The sequence below is a fragment of the Prionailurus bengalensis genome, chromosome D1, assembly GCF_016509475.1.
Source record: "Prionailurus bengalensis isolate Pbe53 chromosome D1, Fcat_Pben_1.1_paternal_pri, whole genome shotgun sequence".
NCBI classification, from domain to species: domain Eukaryota; kingdom Metazoa; phylum Chordata; class Mammalia; order Carnivora; family Felidae; genus Prionailurus; species Prionailurus bengalensis.
The window spans coordinates 103,162,967-103,182,587 of record NC_057346.1 but is presented as its reverse complement, the minus strand read 5'-3'; the positions used below and the strand labels follow the sequence as shown (position 1 = coordinate 103,182,587).

The following is a 19,621-nucleotide window of genomic DNA, read 5'->3' as shown; positions in this document are numbered from 1 at the left end:
CAGGGCAAAAAGCTGGAAATGGAGTGAGCCTGAAGTCAGAATAGCCAGCTTGTTTCGGAAAGGGAAGGATGCTTAATTATCCTTGCTCCGTTGTTAGCCAGGTGATTAACCAGCCTGACAAACCGAACGGCCAAATCCTTTGCCAGTTTCCAGGCCGCGTGAGGCTCGCTTTGGTCAAGAACATCTGAAGCAAGGGTGGCAACGTCCTTATTTCTTTCTGTGAGAGACCTTCCCACGGAGTCCAGCACCTGCTTTTCTTTACTGTGCACCCTCTGCTGGTTAGTGTGATAGAGTGAGCTCAAAGAAAAGAAGGTTGTGTACAACCTCCTAGAGAATTTTATGTTCTATTTTGTTTCTTTAAAAGTGTTAAATTGGGGATTATACCCATGGAACTCAGAAGTGTGGTGCTCGGGAAGAATAGGAGTTGTCAGCATTATTGGTGTTGAGTCTCAGTGGTAACATGAATGAAGAAGGTTTAAGCATAATGGTAAGAGCTACCTTTTTTTTTTTTTAAGTTTATCTGTTTATTTTGAAAAAGAGAACAGGGGCAGGGCAGAGAGAATCCCGAGCAGACTCTGCACTGTCAGCACAGAGCCCGACACGAAGCTCAAACTCACAAACCATGAGATCATGACCTGAGCCGAAATCAAGAGTCAGATGCTTAACCAACTGAGCCACCCAGGTGCCCCAACCACAGCTACCGTTTTGGAAGTGATAGTTATTATGTGCCAGGCACTCACAGTACTAAGCAATTTTACCTGCATTGACTCATTTAACCTGTAAAACAGCCCTACCAGGTAAGTACTGTTATCATTACCATTTCAGAGATGAGAAAAGTGAGGCTCAGAAAAGTTAGGTCAATTGCCTGAGATTATACAGCTAGGCTAATACATAACAGAACTAAGATTCAAATGTGCACATGCTTCTGAGCTCCTACATGTAACCACTATGAAATTCTTTGTTGAGATACCCTTGGCACAATTTCTGGGCTTATGGTAACTCGACTCACGGCTATTCTCTCTCACTTTCAAAATTTCCTTGTCATTTCAAAGACAAAAAGCAAATTAGGTGCAGCCATTCCTCTGAAATGTACTATCTCGTCCACAGGAATCCGATCTCTGAAAACGTAGGTTAAGAGACCAACATGTGCTCTCCTGCCAGTTCCAAAATCCTATATAGGAATCCCCGGTTTCTGCGGTTGGCTTTTGTGCAGCTTCATCACCAGCAACAGAGTGGTGTGTTCTGCGATGTCCTTCTGCAGGCAGAAGGTAAGAGACTGGTGGGGACCCGCTTGAAAAGCCACTCACTATAGGATACTCACGATGGAATAAGATAAAATGAGTTCAGGGCCAGGGAGTAGAGCACAAAACCAAGAAAAGGTATTATCATCACCTTTGAGTATTGTACATTATTTGATAAAGAACTGTTTGTTTCGAGGACAGTTGGCTGTTTTCAAGAATGAATAGGAGACTGTGCTCTTTTTCTTTTAAATCGTGAAACTAATTGTAAAGTTTAGTAAGCCTAGAAATTCTGTAAAAGATGGATAATATTGTAAGAGGATGATTGTGAAGATGGAGTTAACATACAGCGCTCAGAACGGCGTTCTTCATGAATTGAGCACAATGTAAGTGTTAAATAATACTATTACTTATTTTCCCATTTTCTCGTCAAGCTGCTGCTTTACTTTTCTCATCTTAAAATTGGTGGGTTTTGTTGTTTGTTGTTAGACCTAAAAATAGTTAATTCCCACTCCTTCCCTTTACACTTACAATGGTCGAGCAGCATGAAGTAGAGCCTGGAATCATGTAAAAGGCCCAACACTAGGAATCAGAGTTTTAGTTTTTTTTTTTTAAGTCTTAGTTTTGTTACTCAGTAACAAAGTGACAAATGGGCACGTAAGTCCCACTCGTCTCTCGGGAGCTCAGTTTCTTCATTTATAAAAAAGGATTATGAGGGATGCCTGGGTGGCTCAGTCGGTTGGGCGTCCAACTTCTGCTCAGGTCATGATCTCACGGTCCGTGAGTTTGAGCCCCGCGTCGGGCTCTGTGCTGACAGCTCAGAGCCTGAAGCCTGCTTCAGATTCTGTGTCTCCCTCTCTCTCTGACCCTCCCCCGTTCATGCTCTGTCTCTGTCTCAAAAATAAACGTTAAAAAAAAAAATTATGACAACCAACATCGTGTAGCACTCTACAGTTTGCAGAGTACATCCAGTATAGTGTCTTATTTGATTCTTAAGACAGCCTTATGAGGTAAAATATTATGTGGTTCCAATCTTAAAGATGAGTGAACCAAGGCCTAGAGAGTTAAGCGACTTGCCTGTTGGTTCTCTTAGTAAGCACAGAATTGGGATTCATTCCTTAATTCATACTAAAAAACACAATTGCCTGTTGTATACTAGAACAGTGTACTAGCATGGGCATATAGTATATATGAAGATAAAGTCCCTCTTTGTACAAAAATCATGTAAAGGGGAGACCTTCGGATAACCAGTGCATCCAAGTAACTGTGCAGTATAGGAGTAAGTAAAGGATGATGGAGGAGCACGTGAGAGGGTTACCTTCCCAGACTTGAGGTTCGGGGACAGTGGTTAGGGAGATTTTCTTGGAGAAAATAACCCCTCAGCTGAGATCTGGAGGACAAACAAGTAGAAGGAAGTGAGGAAAGATTTCCCCAGGCATGGAGAACAGCATGTACATAGATGTGACCAGGGATTTGCGAGTGGTTCACTATGGCTAGAGTGCAGACTGCAAGCGTATTGATCAGAGATATGGCTAGAGAATTAGCAACGTAAGGTCTGAAGTGTTATGCAAAGGAAGCAAGTCTTGTCCTCAGAACATTGGGAAATGTATTCATCGGTTTTCAGAAGAAGGTCATGATCATGTAAAAGGCCCAAGCTTTAGAAATAACACTTGGGCTGCATGAGAAGAATTATTGGATTGTTGTTGAGCCCAGATAGAGGGCTATTTTGGAATCCAAGAGAAGGAATGGTGACCTAAACTAAGGCATTGAGAATAGAAATGTATGGTTTATAATCAGAAAGAATTTACAAAACTTGCTGCAGTTAAGGGCATAGGCTCTGTAGACAAATTCCCTGGATTCAAATCCTCTCCCTGTGACTTGCTAACCATGTAATTGTGGTGAGCATATTACTTAGCTATGCCACAGTTTACTCATCTGTAAGAACAGCTGCTTCACAGGATTTCAGTGAAGATCGAATAAATGAATACTGGTAAAACCCTTACTTAGTACATTATATGGCATGCAAGAAGGACTCAAGAAATAGTCGCTTTTTAAACAAAATTAATGTTTGGGGGCGCCCGGCTGGCTCAGTCAGTAGGGCATGTGACTCTTGATCTCAGGGTTGTAAATTCAAGCCCCATGTTGGGAGATTACTAAAATATATGTATTTATCTATAGATCTATGTATATCTCTCTATACAGAGATATATTTAAAATAAATAAAAATAAATTTAATATGTTTGATTAGATACAATGAGTAAAGGAGAACAAAGACTTCTAGTTTTCAGGCTTGGGAGTAAAGTGCATACTTATTTTGAAGTAAGAAATGGGAGGTTTTGGGGTTGAGGAATGGAGTTCACCTTCTACAAAGGTTGATGCAGGTTATGGCATGTTCAGTGTCTTGGGAAAGGTATCTAGGCAGAGGTAGGACCTGGGAGTCAGCATCAAGCCTTTGGAAACTGAAGTCATGAGAGATACCAACTAAGATTGACAGGGAAGTGCCCATAAAGAAGGTGGCTCACGATAGACAACTGCCTGGTAGGCAGTGCCTAAGAGGTCGGGAGAGAAATGAACCCTGGTTATATGCATCCAAAGCTCATATTCTGTTAGAGCACAAGCAGCTTCTGTAAAAAAATTTAAATTCTTGTGAGTCAAAAATTTGATGCCCTCCTTTGTGTGAAGCGGTGGGTATATCTTAGCGAACAAGATAGATATGGTCTCTGTCCTCAGAGTTTCACTTTAGTGAAGGAGATGGATGGTTCTAACACTGATACCTAAGTGCTCTGACAGCTAGAGTACCTCTCTGTGCCCGGGAGCAGCTAACCTAGACTGGAAGTGGGGTGGGGAAAGGCTTTCTGGAAGAAGTGATGTCTAAACTAGATTTTGAAGGATAAAAAGTGAGTTAGCTAGGTAATGTCAGAAGGTTCCAGACAAACAGAAGGAACAGACTTCTCCTATTTGAACTTCCACAGAAGGAAGTTGGAAGTAGCAGCACGTTTGGGTAGTAAAGACTCTGCTTAGCCTGTGAACATGCCAGTTTGCAGGAAATAACAAAAGTGTTTGGATTTCCTTCCAGGTGAGGCAGTTCCAGCCCATTGCTGCATCCTGTCAGCCTGCAGCCCCTTCTTCACAGAGCGCCTGCAGCGGGAGAGGCCAGCTCAGGGTCGGAAGGTGGTCCTGGAGTTGGGGGGCTTAAAGATCAGGACACTCAGGAAGCTGGTGGACTTCTTGTATACCTCAGAGATGGAAGTATCTCGAGAAGAAGCCCAGGATGTGCTTTCTGCTGCCCGTCAGCTCCGTGTCTCTGAGCTAGAATCCCTTCAGCTAGAGGGTGGGAAGTTGGTGAAGGCCCCCCCGGGCCGAAGACTGAACCGGGAGTGCTTACAACCTCCAAGTCCTGCACCAATCTCTGCCAGGGTGGTGGCATCCACCCGCCGCCCTCGGACTCCACTGCCTGTGACCCAGACTCCTTGTCCTCTTGGACTAGTGAGACTGAAGTCCTTGGGAAAGGAGGAGGGGCCCCTGGAGAAAAGCAACCAACAGAACGCAGAGAACTCATCTGGCAATCTTCTGCTCAAGAGGAAGGCCAGAGCTTGCCCAACTCCACAAGAAAAAAGCTCTTCACCATCAAGCCACAGTCAGGGACCTAAAGAGAACAAGAGCGACTCTGCCCTTGCTCCTACAGCAGTTTCCCCGCCTGGTATGTACCCCTCTGTGGATGAGCGACTATTGCCCAGAAAGATCAGACTGAGTCGCTCAAAACCATCTCCTGATGTCTGTACACCCAAGTCTTCCAGCACTGTGAGTGGACCCAGCTCAGTACCGACAGCCCCTGGCCGGCGTCTTTGGCGGCAGAAGAGTATAAATAAAGGACCAGAAGACAAGGAGAAGCCAGGAAGAGCTAGTCCTCTCCAAAGCATCCCAAGCCCATCTGGTCTTGGAAACACAGGTGGGAACAAGAAGCGGAGCCCTGAAGTCAGGGCACCAAACTCAGACTCTGCAGAGGAGGGGCAGGTTGGAAGGGTGAAACTTCGGAAGATTGTCAACGGGACGTGCTGGGAGGTGGTACAAGAGCCTCCCCTCAAAAACTCTCAAGAGAGCCCTCAGATCCCAGAACCTGAATGCTCGGAAGAGCCTGCAGGGACGCAGCCATCCTCTGTGAACCAGCAGGAAATGTTATCTGCCAGAGTAGATCTGTGTCAGGACTCCCCCGTGTGCTCCAGGCTACAAGATCTCCTGCTCTCTGCTAGCCACTCCCCAGACCACCCAGTGGCAAAGTCTGAGTTTGGGTCCAGTCCAGAGCCGGTAGGGAAGGAGCCCGGGTTGGATATGGACTGCAGAGAGCACTACGCGTTTGACACAGCCCTGCTGGGGCAGCCGTGCGAGGCTGAGGAGTACCGCATCACCAGTGCCGCTGCCACCAGTGAGCTGGAGGAGATCCTGGACTTCATGCTGTGTGGCTCAGACATTGAGCCCCGCACAGGGTCTCTGGAGAGTCCTGGAGCTGAGGGCTGCAGGACCCCTAATTATCACCTGGCAGATACAGGAAAGAACTGGATCGAAGGGGAAGAATGGTGTCTACCAGACATGGAACTCTGGCCCAGGGAGCTCACAGGATTGGAAAAGGAACCTGTTGGGGAGAACAAAGAGCCAACAGAGCCCTTTAGCCCCCTTGTCATGCCCTCTGAGAACAAAGAGCCAGATGAGTCCCTAAGCCCCCTTGTCATGCCCTCTGAGGTGAGTGAAGAGGGGGTACTTTCAGTAGGAAGCCCTTGGACTCCGGATCTGGAAATTACCAGTTCCCAGCCACTGGATGGTCAGAGAGAGAAGCTTCTCCACATTGACTCTCTCGACGTTCCTCAAAGGTCCTATGAGGATCTCTCACCCCCCTGTTCAAACTGGATGGACGCTAGGCCAGAAGTGTCCCTAAGTATGGATGAGGTATTATACCCTGCTCCAGAGGCAGGCAAGGAGGAACTTGGCAACTCCGGATCGTTGGACCCACTTCCTGCCAGCTCGGAAGAGGAAGAGATTGATGTTGTGGACTGGACGTCAGAGGGGAGGCTGGTGCCCACGGGTATTCCTTCTGTGTGGCCCGACCCTTCCTCAGAGTCAGACACAGAGGTAGACATACTAACATAGAACAGGTAGTGCAGGTTAGCGGCAGGGGGAGAGTGGGAAACGTTGACTAGCAAAAGGTGTATTGATAGAGGCTAGCACAGGCCCTGTCCCCTTAGCAGGAGAGGCGGGTGTACTCCCAGCTCTTGGTCGGTCCCTTCCTCTCCTCCCCAGGCTTTGGGAGCCAAGCAGAAGTAGTACCATGGGTACAGAATTATGAACCTGAACCATCTTATTTCTTTGTAATCTATTTTCCAGTTAGTGATAAACAAGTCAAACTATAAACTGTGTGGTCCCCAAATCTACTAGGTCATAAATAACCAACGCCAGGTATCCTAAGTCATAAGACCTCTAGTCACTGCTAATTTAATAATAAATGAGAAAAAACACCCTCTGAAACAAAGCGTTTCAGAAGGTTGGAAACAGTGCTGGGGTGGGACAACTGGGTAAGAGTGATAGGACATTTTCCAGTACCTACTGTGGGGCTTATTCAATCCATTACTGAAGTTCCAGTCAAACCTCTGCAGGGGCCAAAAAGATAGAACTCCCATCATCACTTCCAAGAAGTGAGTTAAAAAGAAATACATGCTTTTAAAAAAAATAAATTTACTTTTTTCCCATAATTTTTGCAAGTATTTCACATGCTGTGCCAGACAGCCTAGGAATTCCAAGATAATTGGTGACCTTAGAATATGAAAAATAGAAAGGGAGCCAATCCCACAAAAGGCTGAGCTCTGTCCATCTAATACCATAACATCAAGTTATTACTCAAATACTTTGTTTCAATTTTTATTAGGCAAACCAAATCCAAGAACTTTTCAGTGCCTTACTAGAGGGCTGCCTCACAACTGAACCATCATTTCTGGAGGGGAAGAAACCAGGGCTTCAGGCACATGACTGAAATTTGGCCATGTCCCGTCATAAATGCTCCAAACGTCACCAGGGACCGAAGGCTGTGAACATGAGAAGGGAAAAAAGGGTTAGAGAAGGGGCCCAGGCAATCCTAAAGCCTGAGAAAGACGTGTCCCCCACCCTGGAGCCCACAAACCCAGGAGAGTTCAAGGATTGCATCCTACCCGCCACATTTCACTCAGCTCATCAGTCAGCTGTCAGTGCCTGACAACATGCAGGAGCATTAGGGACAAAAAACCAGTCAGATCCTTGGGGCCAGGAGTGACAGTACAGTGGTTCTCCCACGGGATCAAGAGAAGGACAACCGCATCTTCCAAGGGCACAAATTGCATTTCTATAGGGTCATTTACATTACCATCAGCATCCTACGACTTAGCTCAAGGACAGTGAAACGTGCAGTTTAGCCAAAAGCACACTGATAAGAAACAATTTTATTGCCGACTTCTAGCTTTCCTACCAGTAATAAGGGGACATCCTGAGAGCAAGAAGAGTTACGAGTGGTAGATCCCGTGTGATATGGGGTAGAGGGAGGGCTGCTTCGCAAATAGCCACAATCCACCCCTCCCGCCCCCTTCAAACCTCAGCGTGAGGACTTCTGCTCAAAACACCCTACGAGAGGTACTTCTTCAGCTCCTTCACCACCTCTTGAGGCTCAGGGAACTTGAGTTTGCGTGGGGGCCCCTTCTTAATCCCAGTCCAGAGCTCCACACCTGGGAAAAGACCGAGAGCTAAGTCATTTCGTCGTGCACCAGCCTCTCCCCCACATCCCGAGGTGCCGGCGGTCTGAGACCGGCGCTTCCCGCCTGCCCCCGGTCCCGCGTGCCCACTCACTGCTGCCGTCCGGGCGCAGCAGCGTCACCTCGAAGCTGCCCCTCCGAGGCCTGGCAGGATTCACTTCCACCGGAAGCTCCGGGGTGTCCAGGCGCAGCGCCTGGCTCAGGGCCGCGGCGTTGCGCCCGTAGACGCGTCAGCTCGTGCTAGGGAGAGACGGGGAAGCTCAGAGGCCGGGGCCTTGGTGTGCCCTGGCCCGCCTCCCCGTGCCTCTCCAGGCCCCTCACCAATGCTCGATCACAACGGTCGCCTCCTCCACTCTCTTCCGGTCGCCCTCCGGCTTCTCCCGCTTCTCCGCCGCCGCGACCACCTCCGCTTCGGCCTTCCGCTTCCTGCCGCGGGAAGCCATGGAGCCGGGAGCCGGGCCGACCTGGGGGGAATAGGGTGGAGACTCGGGCACCGACGGGGCGAGGACTCCGGCCGGAGCCGCTCTAGCCCCAAACCACAGTCCAGAAAACCCGCCGCCAGGGCCAAGCCCCTCCCTCGCTGCGGAAAGCGTGGCCGGGGCGCACACGTGGCCTGGAGGCGGGTTCTGTGGGCACAACCACTCAGCCCGCGGCCTGGGGGTGGGGGTGGGGCCCTGGGCGCAACCACCCAGCTGGAGCCCGGAGGGGGGGGCTCCCCGGGCACAACCATTCTGCTCACGGTCGGGGGTGGGGAAGGGGAAAAAGTTCCCTGGGCACAACCACTGCCCGCGGAGGGGGGTAAGGTACAGGCAGCCCCCGACGGAGCCACCGCACTTCGGGAGGATCGCCGACTAGGTAGCTCTGAAAACAAGCCGGGCTTCGCACTGGCCTTTCTGTAACCATCCGTCCGGCTAAAGAGCGTGCCCCACACCCCACCACCCCCCACGCCCCACCTCCTCCTTGGGAACCCGCGCACCAATCCCAAACAAAACCCACAAACTAACTTGGCGAGGTCAGGACTCTAAGATTACGGAAACTAGTCTTCCCCAACTCTCCCGGATCCTGGGAACCAATGCCAGGCAGGTGAGGTACACACTTCCTCTGCAGTTGCCAGGCCTTTCTAATAGGCTAGGAACACACAAAGGCGCAATCAAAAGGAAATCCCAGTCTTTATTATTGAAAACCATCAACTGGGTGTTGGGAGTAGGTAGGAGACTGATACCCCATACCTGCCCAAGGGCGGCTTTCTCCTGAGCCCCACCATACAAAGGAACGTCTCAAACCTATTCCCGTTCCTCCCAAACTCCAAAAATTAGGGGGATTATTCAAAACTATCTCCAATGAGTAAGCTCAGTGGTTAAAGGTTTCTCCTGGGGACCAATGACAAAGTTAGCCTTATTAATGAAGGCCACAGACCAAGCCAGAAATGCCTAAAAGAAGTAAGGGTCCTTGAGGGAAAAATCCTAGTGCAGACTCCATACCTAGGCATTTTCTGTTAGGCTTAATATAATATAGGTAGACTGTGCAGGTCCACTAAGAGGAAGGATGAAAACACCGCACGGTGGAGACATGTGAGTGGTGGACAGCAGCTGATACTCGGACCCAAGCTTGGAAGGCAAGCATTTCCTCCTCCATCATCAGAGATCTCTCCCTTCTTCCAGTGAAAGTTGGCCACAGCAGTGGAGGCCTTCCCGGAGGGTGCCTGTCAATTCCCTGAAAGCCTCTTTAAAATCAGAAGCAGCACCCTGCCTGACTGAGGCAGAGCCAAAGGGGAAACATAAATAAGAGGCCCAGGCCTCAGGCAGGGCCTGTGGTTACAGAAGGGGCAGGGCCTCAAAGGTGGCAGGGCCTCAAAGGTGAGGAAGCACTGAGAAGGCAGGGATTCTATTTGTCCTTCTTGCTTTCTCCCTCTGGCACTTCCGTGGTGGTTGGGGCCACAGGCTGCTCCTCAGGGATGTGATCTCCAGCCTTTGATAGCTTCTTGGCCCTTTGATACAGCTCATTCAGGTTGAATTCTCGGATCACATTCTCCTGCGCAAAAGAGGTGCACACATTAGGGTTCCAGTTGGAAAGGAGAGTTCTTACTAGGAAGTCAGAAATATTTAAACACAGTGTAGGAGAGAAGGAAGGAGAGGACAGAACCAACTCTAACCTAACTCTCCCTTTCTGGGTACTGGAAAAGTCAACCCTGTACAGTTAGTTAGTACCTGTTATGTGACCATCACTGTACCAAGAATTACAGCTACACTTGTACTCTACGAAAAAACCCTGTGATCCACAGGCCTACAGACTGGGTACAAGGGCCTTTGAGACTGAATCGTAACTAATAACCATTCCCCAGTACTAGCAATTCTGGCACATGGGAGAAGCACAACAAATTTGCTGAATAAATTCATGAATTAAATCTGGTAACGAGTGCCCTCTCTCAAAACTAGGGGGCATGTGGCAGAGCCAGGAATCAGAGTGGAGCTCCAAAGCCTACCACTGTTCCACACCCTTCTCCAAACCGTTCGCTCACTCTTTCAGATACCTCAGAGAAGGTCCAAGAGACAGCTCGTCCTTTTTTGTCAATCTGGGGCCGCCGCATGACCTCCTTGCCACCTTGGAATAGGATCAGAGTAGGGAGTTGCTTGGTAAGGGGCGACGTGCTCACTTTGTACCTACAGGGCCCAGAAAGTACTCTGTAAGTGCATCTGTCTACGTCACTTAAAGTGATTTATTGCTCAGACCCTCTGTCCAGGCCTTTACATACCGTGTACTAACATCAGTGTAGCGTCCAACGTCCACCTTCCCAAAATTTAGCCCTGTACAGTTGTACCTGAGAAAAATACATTATTTAACATAGTGAAAGAAGGGAATGGATCAAGGGAAGAAGTCCACATATTTGGGGAGGGGGGAGAAACGCCGTTAGCTGGGGCACCTGGGTGGCTCTCTCAGTGGGTTGAGTAACTGACTCTTGGTCTCTGCTCAGGTCATGATCTCTCAGTTCGTGAGTTCGAGCCCCCCATCGGGCTTTGTGCCACCGTGCAGAGCCTGCATGGGATTCCCTCTCTCTCCCCCCCATCTCTTGCTTGTCCCCTACTTGCGTGTGTGCATGCTTTCTCTCTCAAAATAAATGAGTTAACTTAAAAAAAAAAAAAAAAAGGCTTTGGTTGCAATGTGCAAAAATCAAGGCCAAAAACAATGAGAGGGAGAGTGCAGCACCTCAGTTCCCTTCCTCCCCCACCCTCTGCGGTACTCACTTGAGGGAGAGGTCAGCATAGATAGGAGCAAACGACTGGCAGTCATTAGACCAATTGGCAAAGAACTCCACGATCCAGGTGACCCTCCTGTCCCGCTCCAGCTCTTCCTGCCACACACAGGGAAGAAACAGTGAGCTGGACCACACGGGCTCCCGGGTCTGATTCCTCCCCCTGGCTTTCCCTCTCCCCCCACCGCTCCCTAGCTCTGGTAATGAACCGCAGGGCCCTTGACTTCCATTCTGAAGCACCGTTACTCCTCCTAGCGAGGAAAAAGCACAGATACAAGGTCACCCACGAGGGACCCAAGAAACAGGAAAGAGCACTCACATCAATGGTTTTGTCATTGAAGTACTTGATGTACTCAGGGCCCATATACAGGGGGGGCTTGCACGTCATCAGGAACACTAACCAGAAAAAAGATGTCAGAGGAAACATATAAGGCCTTCAGCAGGGGATTTACTTGCAAACCGACTCGAAGATTTCAGGCACCAAAGAATACACTTTGTGGACACACACAGACCACGGACACGTTTCTCTCTTCCTAAAGTTTCCGTAGATTCTTCTCACCTGAGCCACACACGTAGTTCATGAGGTACAACATACAGAAGAAGGGTATGGAGAAGCCTGTTTGGGGTCGGAACTCGGGTCCCACAACCAATCTCCTTACCTATGCAAAGTGTGATGTAAAGCAGGCCCATGCGAATATCCAGACGGAAGAAAAGAATTGCATTGGCCACTTTACTGAACATGAAGATGTTGCCTATATGTTGCTCCACAGTGACTGAAACACAAAGATGTCACAGGTCAGGCTGGGCTGCATACTCCTATATCCCGTTTGTCTCTCTTCCTGTGGTACTTTGGATTGGGAGAGGGGGGAGAGGATAAAAGTTCAAGATCAAATTCAGCCTTGGCACGGAATGTGGGACTCCTTCACCAAATCATGCCCCTCGCATAATAAGAATGAAAGCACGACCGGAGGGCAATAGTCCCAACCTCGAGAAGCTGAGGTGCAGGCTACACTTACTAGATCTGCGGTTTTTCATCATCACAATGGCACTGAGGAACATCAGGATCTCTACTTCTCTCTGGAAGAGAACCAAAGTGACAGGAAATGCCATAAACAGAGATGATGTGGGTGGGGAAGGGAGCCAAAAAGGGAAGAAAACCCAGCAGAGCTCCACTCTGGGAATGGTGTCAGCAAAGACAGAAAAGAACCAGAGGGGCGCCTGGGAGGCTCAGTTGGCTGAGCATCAGTTGGTTGAGATTCTTGATTTCAGCTCAGGTCACGATGTCAATGTTCGTGGGTTCGAGCCCCGCCTTAGGCGTCTCTGCTCCAAGCAGTGGTCCTGCCTGGGATTCTCTCTCTCTCTCTCTCTCTCTCTCTCTCTCTCTCAGCCTCTCCCCACCGCTCAAAATAAATAAATAAACATTAAAGAAAAGGGGAAAAAAAGAAAATAACTGCAGTCAGCTAAGATGTAGTGGGAAAACCACCAGTCAGGGTCCACCCCTGCCACAAACTGGCTGGTGTCTTTCAGCAGATCACTTAACCTCTGAGCTTTGGTTTCCTTGATGGAACTGTATCTATTTGTTCCAATATCTAGTAATATCTATTACTGTGAGGATTAAATGAGATAATGGGTATGAAAGAGTTGCATAAAGCCTGGTACCATATAAAACTGTAAGACAGGGCGCCTGGGTGGCTCAGTCAGTTAGGTATCCAACTTTGGCTCAGGTCATGATCTCACCATTTGTGAGTTTGAGCCCCGCACTGGGCTCTGTGCTGACAACTCAGAGCCTGTTTGGGATTCTTTGTCTCTCTCTCTCTCCCTCTCTTTCAAAAATAAGTCAATAATAATAAAAAAAAAAACAAAACTGGGGGTGCCTGGTGGCTCAGTCGGCTAAGCGTCTTCGCTTACCTTGGCTCACAGGTCATGATCTCGCGGTTCATGAGTCTGACCCCTGCATCGGGCTCTGGTCTGACAGCTCAGAGCCTGGAGCCTGCTTTGGATTCTGTGTCTCCCTCTCTCTCTCTTCCCCTTCCCTGTTTGTGCTGTCTCTCTCCATCTCAAAAATAAATAAACATTAAAAACAATTTTTTTAATAAAAAAATTAAATAAAAATATAAAAACTGTTAAGAAAATATAACCAACTCAGCGTGACCCTGGCAGAATAAAACTTTTCCAGGAAAACCTTCTCTGTAATATTTCATTAATACAGAATTTGGCTATTTCATTTGGGCGGGGGGGGGGGGTTGCTTATGTTAAATCATTCCTCCCCATTCAACAATCATAGTGATAATCCAAGCACCTTTGACCGAATTTGAAAGCTGGCAGAGACCTCAGAGCTTCAGAAACCCTTTTTCAGGATCCTGGGCTCCCAGTTCTTTCTCACTGTCTCAACTGGAAGGTCTGTGAGACAGACAATCATCACAACAAAGAAACAAACAAGGTAATTTCAAAGAGTAAAGACCACAGTGAAGAATAACAAGGACCATGTGAGAGAAAGCATGGGAGGAGGGGCAACTAGAGCTTAGATGGTCTGAGAGGGCTTCCAGACCTTTCTGTTTACAACACAGGTGCCCAAATCACTATTTCAGACAGAGCTAATCAACTGTGATTTACAGCTGGGATTCAGGGACCTCTTAGGTCCTGGATTTTTAGCATCAATCTCCAACAAAAAGTAATTGACTTTAGAAAGAGACCTGTAAAGTGGGGGTCAGGGAATACAACAGACCCTACTAAATCATCCTGAGCAGAAAGGAGCAAGAGTTTTCACAAATGGAATTGGGTTAGAATTGGGACTTAGCAAATATGGAAAAATGAACTTAAAAAAAAAAAAAAAGGACTGTGGTCTAGCAGGAGAACAAAGATAGGACTGTAAGGAATATTCTCTGAAAACAGAGTGGGTCAATAGCAAAGACTGGCTGTGTATACTCCAAACCAGTTTCTCTTTCCTCCTGGGCGTACTTGGCAGTGAGATGCTCTCTGTCCACCTGCACCTAAGTAGAACTGTGCACCAGTACTCCTGAGTGGCGCGTGAGTAGAAGCGATGTGCCATGTCTGTGCCAGGCAGTAAGAAAGCATGTGGCCTTGCATTCAGCCTTCTGTCTTGTCTGCTGGCTGGATGATGCAAGGATGACCATAAGGCAACAGAGTGGACTGGGGTTCCAGACCAACAATGCAAAGCAGTTGCCCCTTTAGTTGTTCTGCCTGCTTGTTCCTAGTTTTAAACCTTTTATTACAGAAAGTTGCGAATACACACAAAAGCAGAGAGGACACTAAAAGGTAGTGGAATTTGCCACCCCAAAATATGCTACTTTTGATTATTCTGCATAATAATTTTGGACTTAAAAGCAATTAAGAATAGATGTAAGAAAAGCTCCTTGGGACGCCTGGGTGGCTCAGTAGGTTAAGCGTCCGACTTCAGCTCAGGTCATCATCTCACAGTTCATGAGTTCGAGCCCCGCATCAGGCTCTGTGCTGACAGCTTAGAGCCTGGAGCCTACTTCAGATTCTGGGTCTCCCTCTCTCTCTCTGCCCCTCCCCCACTCGCACTCTGTCTCTCCCTCTCTCTCAAAATTAAACACTAAAAACATTTTTTAAAAAATGGGGGGCCTGGGTGGCTCAGTTGGTTAAGCATCCAACTTCAGCTCAGGTCATGATCTCATGGTTCATGAGTTCGAGCCCCGCATCAGGCTCTGCGCTGACAGCTCAGAGCCTGGAGCCTGTTTCAGAGTCTGTGTGTGTCTCTCTCTCTGCTCACATTGTCTCTCTCAAAAATAAATAAACATTAAAAAAATTTTTTTAATTAAAAAAAAAAAGAGATAGGAAAAAATTAAAAGAAAAGCTCCTTGCCCTCCCTCTCTGTGTCTAAAAGCAGGACATAAATTTTTAAAGGTGTTCCTCCAACCCTCTCTACCAGGAAGGACAAAAGTTAATCAAGGGAGACAATTTTAGACCCTATCAGCCTGGAGACAGCACCAGAGGAACCTAACATAACTAATGGGACTTTATCTGCCATTAGTTTACCTTCCCACAGTTTGCTGCCCTTTGAAGCCTAAAAGTTCTTTCCTTTGTCCGGTCATTTCTCCAAAAATGTATTGCTCTTTGTTGAGCCAGAGTTCTTTTTTTTTTTTGAAAAATTTTTAATGTTTTTATTTATTTTTGAAAGAGAAAGAGAGAAAGAGACAGAGCATGAGCGGGGAAGGAGCAGAGAGAGAGGGAGACACAGAATTCGAAACAGGCTCCAGGCTCTGAGCCAGCAGCACAGAGCCCAATGCGGGGCTTGAACCCACAAACTGTGAGATCATGACTTGAGCTGAAGCTAGACACTCAACCGAGCCACCCAGGCGCCCCTATAAGCCAGAGTTCCAATCCACTTCTGAGTTAATTCATTTTCCCTGGGTATCTTCATGTACACATGAGGTATACATATGAATAAACTTTATCTTTTAACTGCTTTTATTTTTTTTTAAGTAGGCTGTATGCCCAGCACAGAACCCAAAATGAGGCTTGAACTCATGACCCTGAGATCAAGACCTGAGCTGAGATCAAGAGTCAGATGCTTGAGCCATCCAGGGGCCCCCCTCTTAATTGTTTTCAATCTGTCTTTTATTACAGGGGTTTCAGCTAAGACCTCAAAAAGGTAAAGAAAACTAATTTTCCACCCCTACAATACTTTAATAAATCCCTACTACTCAGATTTAACAGTAATGTTTTGCCAAAACGGTTCCATTTCACCTATGCTACCCACTTGTTTTGGAGAAACTTAAAGCAAATTCTAACTATTATCATTTCATCTGTAAATACTTCAGTGTGTATCTCTTACAGATAAAGACTTCTGTTTTGTTTTGTTTTTAAGGAACCCTTTTTTTTTTAAGTTTTTTTTTTTTTTTTTTTTTTTTAAGTAATCTCTACACCCAACATGGGGCTTAAACTCACAACCCCAAAAGCAAGAGTTGCATGCTCTTCCAACTGAGCCTGCCAGGCTCCCCAGGACTTCTCCTGCTCTTCTTTCTTTCTTTCTTTCTTTTTTAAACAAACCAAAATAGCATTGTCATATCTAACACAATTAATAATTCCTTACTGTCATTTACTACTTGGTCCTTATTCAAATGATCCCAGTTATCTCAAACTGTCTTGGTACAGTTGCTTGTTCAAATAAGGAACAAGCAAGGAAGGTCCACACAGTACATTTAGCTGATGTGCTTCTCTGGCCTTCCTTTATCTCTAAAGGCTATCTATTCTTTCTTTTTACCCTAGGCTATGTATCTGTTGAAAACACGCATCCAGGCGCCTGCGTGGCTCAGCCAATTGGCTGAGCATCCCACTTCGGCTCAGGTCATGATCTTGAGGTTTGCGAGTTTGAGCTGCTCACTGGGCTTGCCGCCATCACTGCAGACAAGCAGAAGCCTGCTTCGGATCCTCTGCCCCGCTCCCCCCACCCCTCCCCTGCACCCCTCCTCCACTCTTGAGAGCTCTCTCTAAAATAAACAAACATTAAAAAAAAAAAAAAAGACAGTCATATGAACTGTCAACTTTCCCGCTTTCTGGATTTGGCTGTTTGCAAACTGATGCTATGTGTTCTTCTGATGATGATTTTCTATCCACTGTATTTTTTATAAAGTGGCAATGAAACCTAGAGGCTTGCATACAATGAAATCCACATCTTTTGCAAGAAATACGTCATTGGTGGAGTATCTAGCACCACCTTCTACATCCCTTTAGAGATGGTTTTAGCATCCACAGATGATCGTTGCCTAGGTTTATTATTCCATTAGGGGTTGCTACCTGTTTTTTGGTTGGTTGACTGTTTTTTTTAGTAAGCTCTATGCCCAACATACAGCTTGAACTCACAACCCTGAGATCAGGTGTTGTATGCTCCACAGACTGAGCCAGCCAGGCATCCTTGCTAAATGATTTTTAAATTCTATCAGTCCTTCTGTATTTATTAGCTCAAATTTGTCTATTAAGAAGTCAACATTCCCTTAGCAATTATTTGGGTACTCTGGAAGACAATATATACAGATAATGCAAAATGATTGATTCTTTCCTTTTATTTAATAAAACAGAAATAAACTTTTGTTAAGTCACTGAAAATCTGAGGTTTACTTTTTTAGAAAATATTTTATTTATTTTTGGGAATAAGGTGGGGAGGATCTGACGCCGGCTCTGCACTGACAGGCTGACAACAGCGAGGCGGATGTGGGGCTCGAACTCACAACCTGTGAGATCACTATCTGAGCTGGAGTCCACACTCAACTGACAAGCCACTCAGGTGCCTCTTGTTATTTATTTATTTTTATTTAGCTGTTATTGCTAACATTATTTACCTTAATACCCTAACTTCTCAGTCACCAAGGTAAATCAGTAAAACATGGGTTTTCCAGGAAAACAAACACTGGCTATAAACTCTAAGTAAAAAAAAAAAAAAAAAAAAAAAAATCTATTAGAGAAATAGTAAAATACAAAAACTCCAGTATTTTACATATTATTAAAGGAGAGTATACAAAGAAATTAGTTCTATAAAAGGTCCCTACACTTATTAAAATCTTTACTACTACCCACTTATGTCTTGTATCTTTGAGTCCCATTTTGGTTAAATCAGTATAGAATACAGTGGTCCTCCCTTATCTGTGGTTTTAGTTACCTGCGGTCAACCTCGGTCAGGAAACACATCATCCTCTTTCTGACATATCAACAGAAGGTCAATAGTAGCCTAATGCTATGTTACAGTGACTATGACATTCACCTCACTTCATCTCACCTCCCTTTATCATCCGATATCATCATCAGAAGGATGAGTATAGTATGGTAAGACACTTTAGGGGAGGGAAAGAGAGAGAGAGACCACATTGACCTAACTTTTATTACATTATATTGTTATACATGTCCTAGTTTATCATTATTGTGGTTAATCTCTTACTGTACCTAAATTGTAAATTAAACTTTACCAAAGGTATGTATGTATAGGACAATCCATCATATATATAGGGCTCCATGCTATCCAGAGTTTCAGGGAACCACTGGGGGTCTTGCAATGAATATTTACTCCCCACTCACCTCAGATATACAGGGGAGGGGGACAGATGGACTACTGTATTAGATAAAAATAGGATCTTCTAAAGTAGCATGGGTACACGTGAGCTAATTAGGAACACTAAGGACAGAGGAAACACGAATGAGTAAACAAGGAATGGAGGACAAAAATAAGGAGTGGGTTCTGGTAAAGGTCAAGACTCATTTGGGGGTCTGGGAAAAAGACAAAACCCAAGGTTGACCCTCCTCCCTCAGAACACAGCTGCTGTTGTACAGCAGAGAGAGCACAGAGCTTCAAGTCATTTTTCTGAGCGGTCTCTCCTCTCCTACTCAGGAAGTACAGCAAGAGGCTTGAGATAGATTTCTTTACAATTTTTTTTTTTTTTTTTTACAATCCCTTTTTAACAGACCTAACAACTGTGTTCATTTTTACGTCCGGAGGCCGCAGGGCAGTGCCTAGCAGATAGTGCCCACTCTGGAAATATTAATTGGACTAAGAAACGGCTGATAAGAGTGTGCAGGTGCTATGGCCAAAACAGTGGTTTCAAGTCGCAATCACTCACTAGCTGACTCACTAGTGATTAGTTTGGCAACTCGCCTAACCACGCCGAGATCAATTTCTTCATCAATAAAACGTGAATACTACTACCCGCCTTGTTTATTTCACTGGCTCGTCAAGACACTTTACATAATGGGCAGCCCTGTAAAACACTGTAAATGTGTAGTTTGGGTACGGCTCTTGGCCAGCAGGAATGCTGAGACAGAACCAGGACTCAAGAACACTAAGAGCTAGCCTGCTGTGCAGGATATCCTGTTTTCCCGTCTTAATTAAACATGAAGTGGTTTAGGCTCGATGATGGTCCAGGCCCTACATTCTAACAATCCGTAGGTCCGCTACAGGCTGGGAACCTCAGGTATCCTCAAAAAGGTGAATCTCGAGGCTCCCGCATGCAACCGCTGGGGACAGGGACAGTCAAGGTCGCGGGGTCCGCTCACCCAATCAAAGTCACACGGGTTGCCGTCTTCTCGTTGCGTGGGGAGACTGCTGCAGAGAGGAGGTAGCTTCCTCACGAGTAGGAATGCAGCAGAAAGCAGGGCTGACAGGAGATAGTAAGGTCGGGCCAGCCATCGTGAAAGTCGTGGCACCGAATACACCAGAGCAATTAAAGGTGCGAGGACCGCCATCTTCCCGGCCCCTGCGGCGCCCGCCGCTCTTCGGCGTCTGTAGGTCTGGCCCCGCCTCTCTCACCATTGAGACTGCCATTGGGCCTAGTCTCGGATGCACCGCCTCTGTGCCCGGAAGTAGATCTCTCATTGGACGCTGCTGCAGGTAAGCA

The 19,621-nt window shown here is 46.7% G+C and overlaps 3 protein-coding genes across 4 annotated transcripts; 1 reads left to right on the top strand and 2 right to left on the bottom strand.

Moving 5' to 3' along the window:
* The first annotated feature begins 646 nt into the window (after positions 1 to 646).
* Positions 647 to 6,404, top strand: BTBD18 (BTB domain containing 18). Its single transcript, XM_043581184.1, has 2 exons — positions 647 to 1,268; positions 4,315 to 6,404. Exons 1-2 carry the CDS (start codon positions 1,145 to 1,147, stop codon positions 6,378 to 6,380), a joined length of 2,190 nt encoding a protein of 729 aa, XP_043437119.1. The 5' UTR covers positions 647 to 1,144; the 3' UTR covers positions 6,381 to 6,404.
* Positions 6,405 to 7,129: 725 nt separating this feature from the next.
* SELENOH (selenoprotein H) lies at positions 7,130 to 8,609 on the bottom strand. The gene is made up of 4 exons (XM_043581183.1): positions 8,327 to 8,609; positions 8,100 to 8,245; positions 7,848 to 7,978; positions 7,130 to 7,309 (listed from the first exon to the last, which is right to left on the bottom strand). Exons 1-3 carry the CDS (start codon positions 8,446 to 8,448, stop codon positions 7,878 to 7,880), a joined length of 369 nt encoding a protein of 122 aa, XP_043437118.1. The 5' UTR covers positions 8,449 to 8,609; the 3' UTR covers positions 7,130 to 7,309; positions 7,848 to 7,877.
* A 546-nt stretch (positions 8,610 to 9,155) lies between these two features.
* TMX2 (thioredoxin related transmembrane protein 2) lies at positions 9,156 to 19,544 on the bottom strand. Of its 2 annotated transcripts, XM_043581180.1 has the most exons (8): positions 19,281 to 19,544; positions 12,272 to 12,332; positions 11,915 to 12,028; positions 11,575 to 11,651; positions 11,248 to 11,354; positions 10,758 to 10,823; positions 10,536 to 10,665; positions 9,156 to 10,036 (listed from the first exon to the last, which is right to left on the bottom strand). In XM_043581180.1, exons 1-8 carry the CDS (start codon positions 19,467 to 19,469, stop codon positions 9,890 to 9,892), a joined length of 891 nt encoding a protein of 296 aa, XP_043437115.1. In that variant the 5' UTR covers positions 19,470 to 19,544; the 3' UTR covers positions 9,156 to 9,889. The 2 variants fall into 2 exon arrangements, with proteins under 2 accessions (XP_043437115.1, XP_043437116.1); XM_043581181.1 differs by lacking the exon at positions 9,156 to 10,036 and having other exon boundaries at positions 10,573 to 10,665; positions 10,769 to 10,823; positions 19,281 to 19,511.
* Between the last annotated feature and the right edge of the window lie 77 nt (positions 19,545 to 19,621).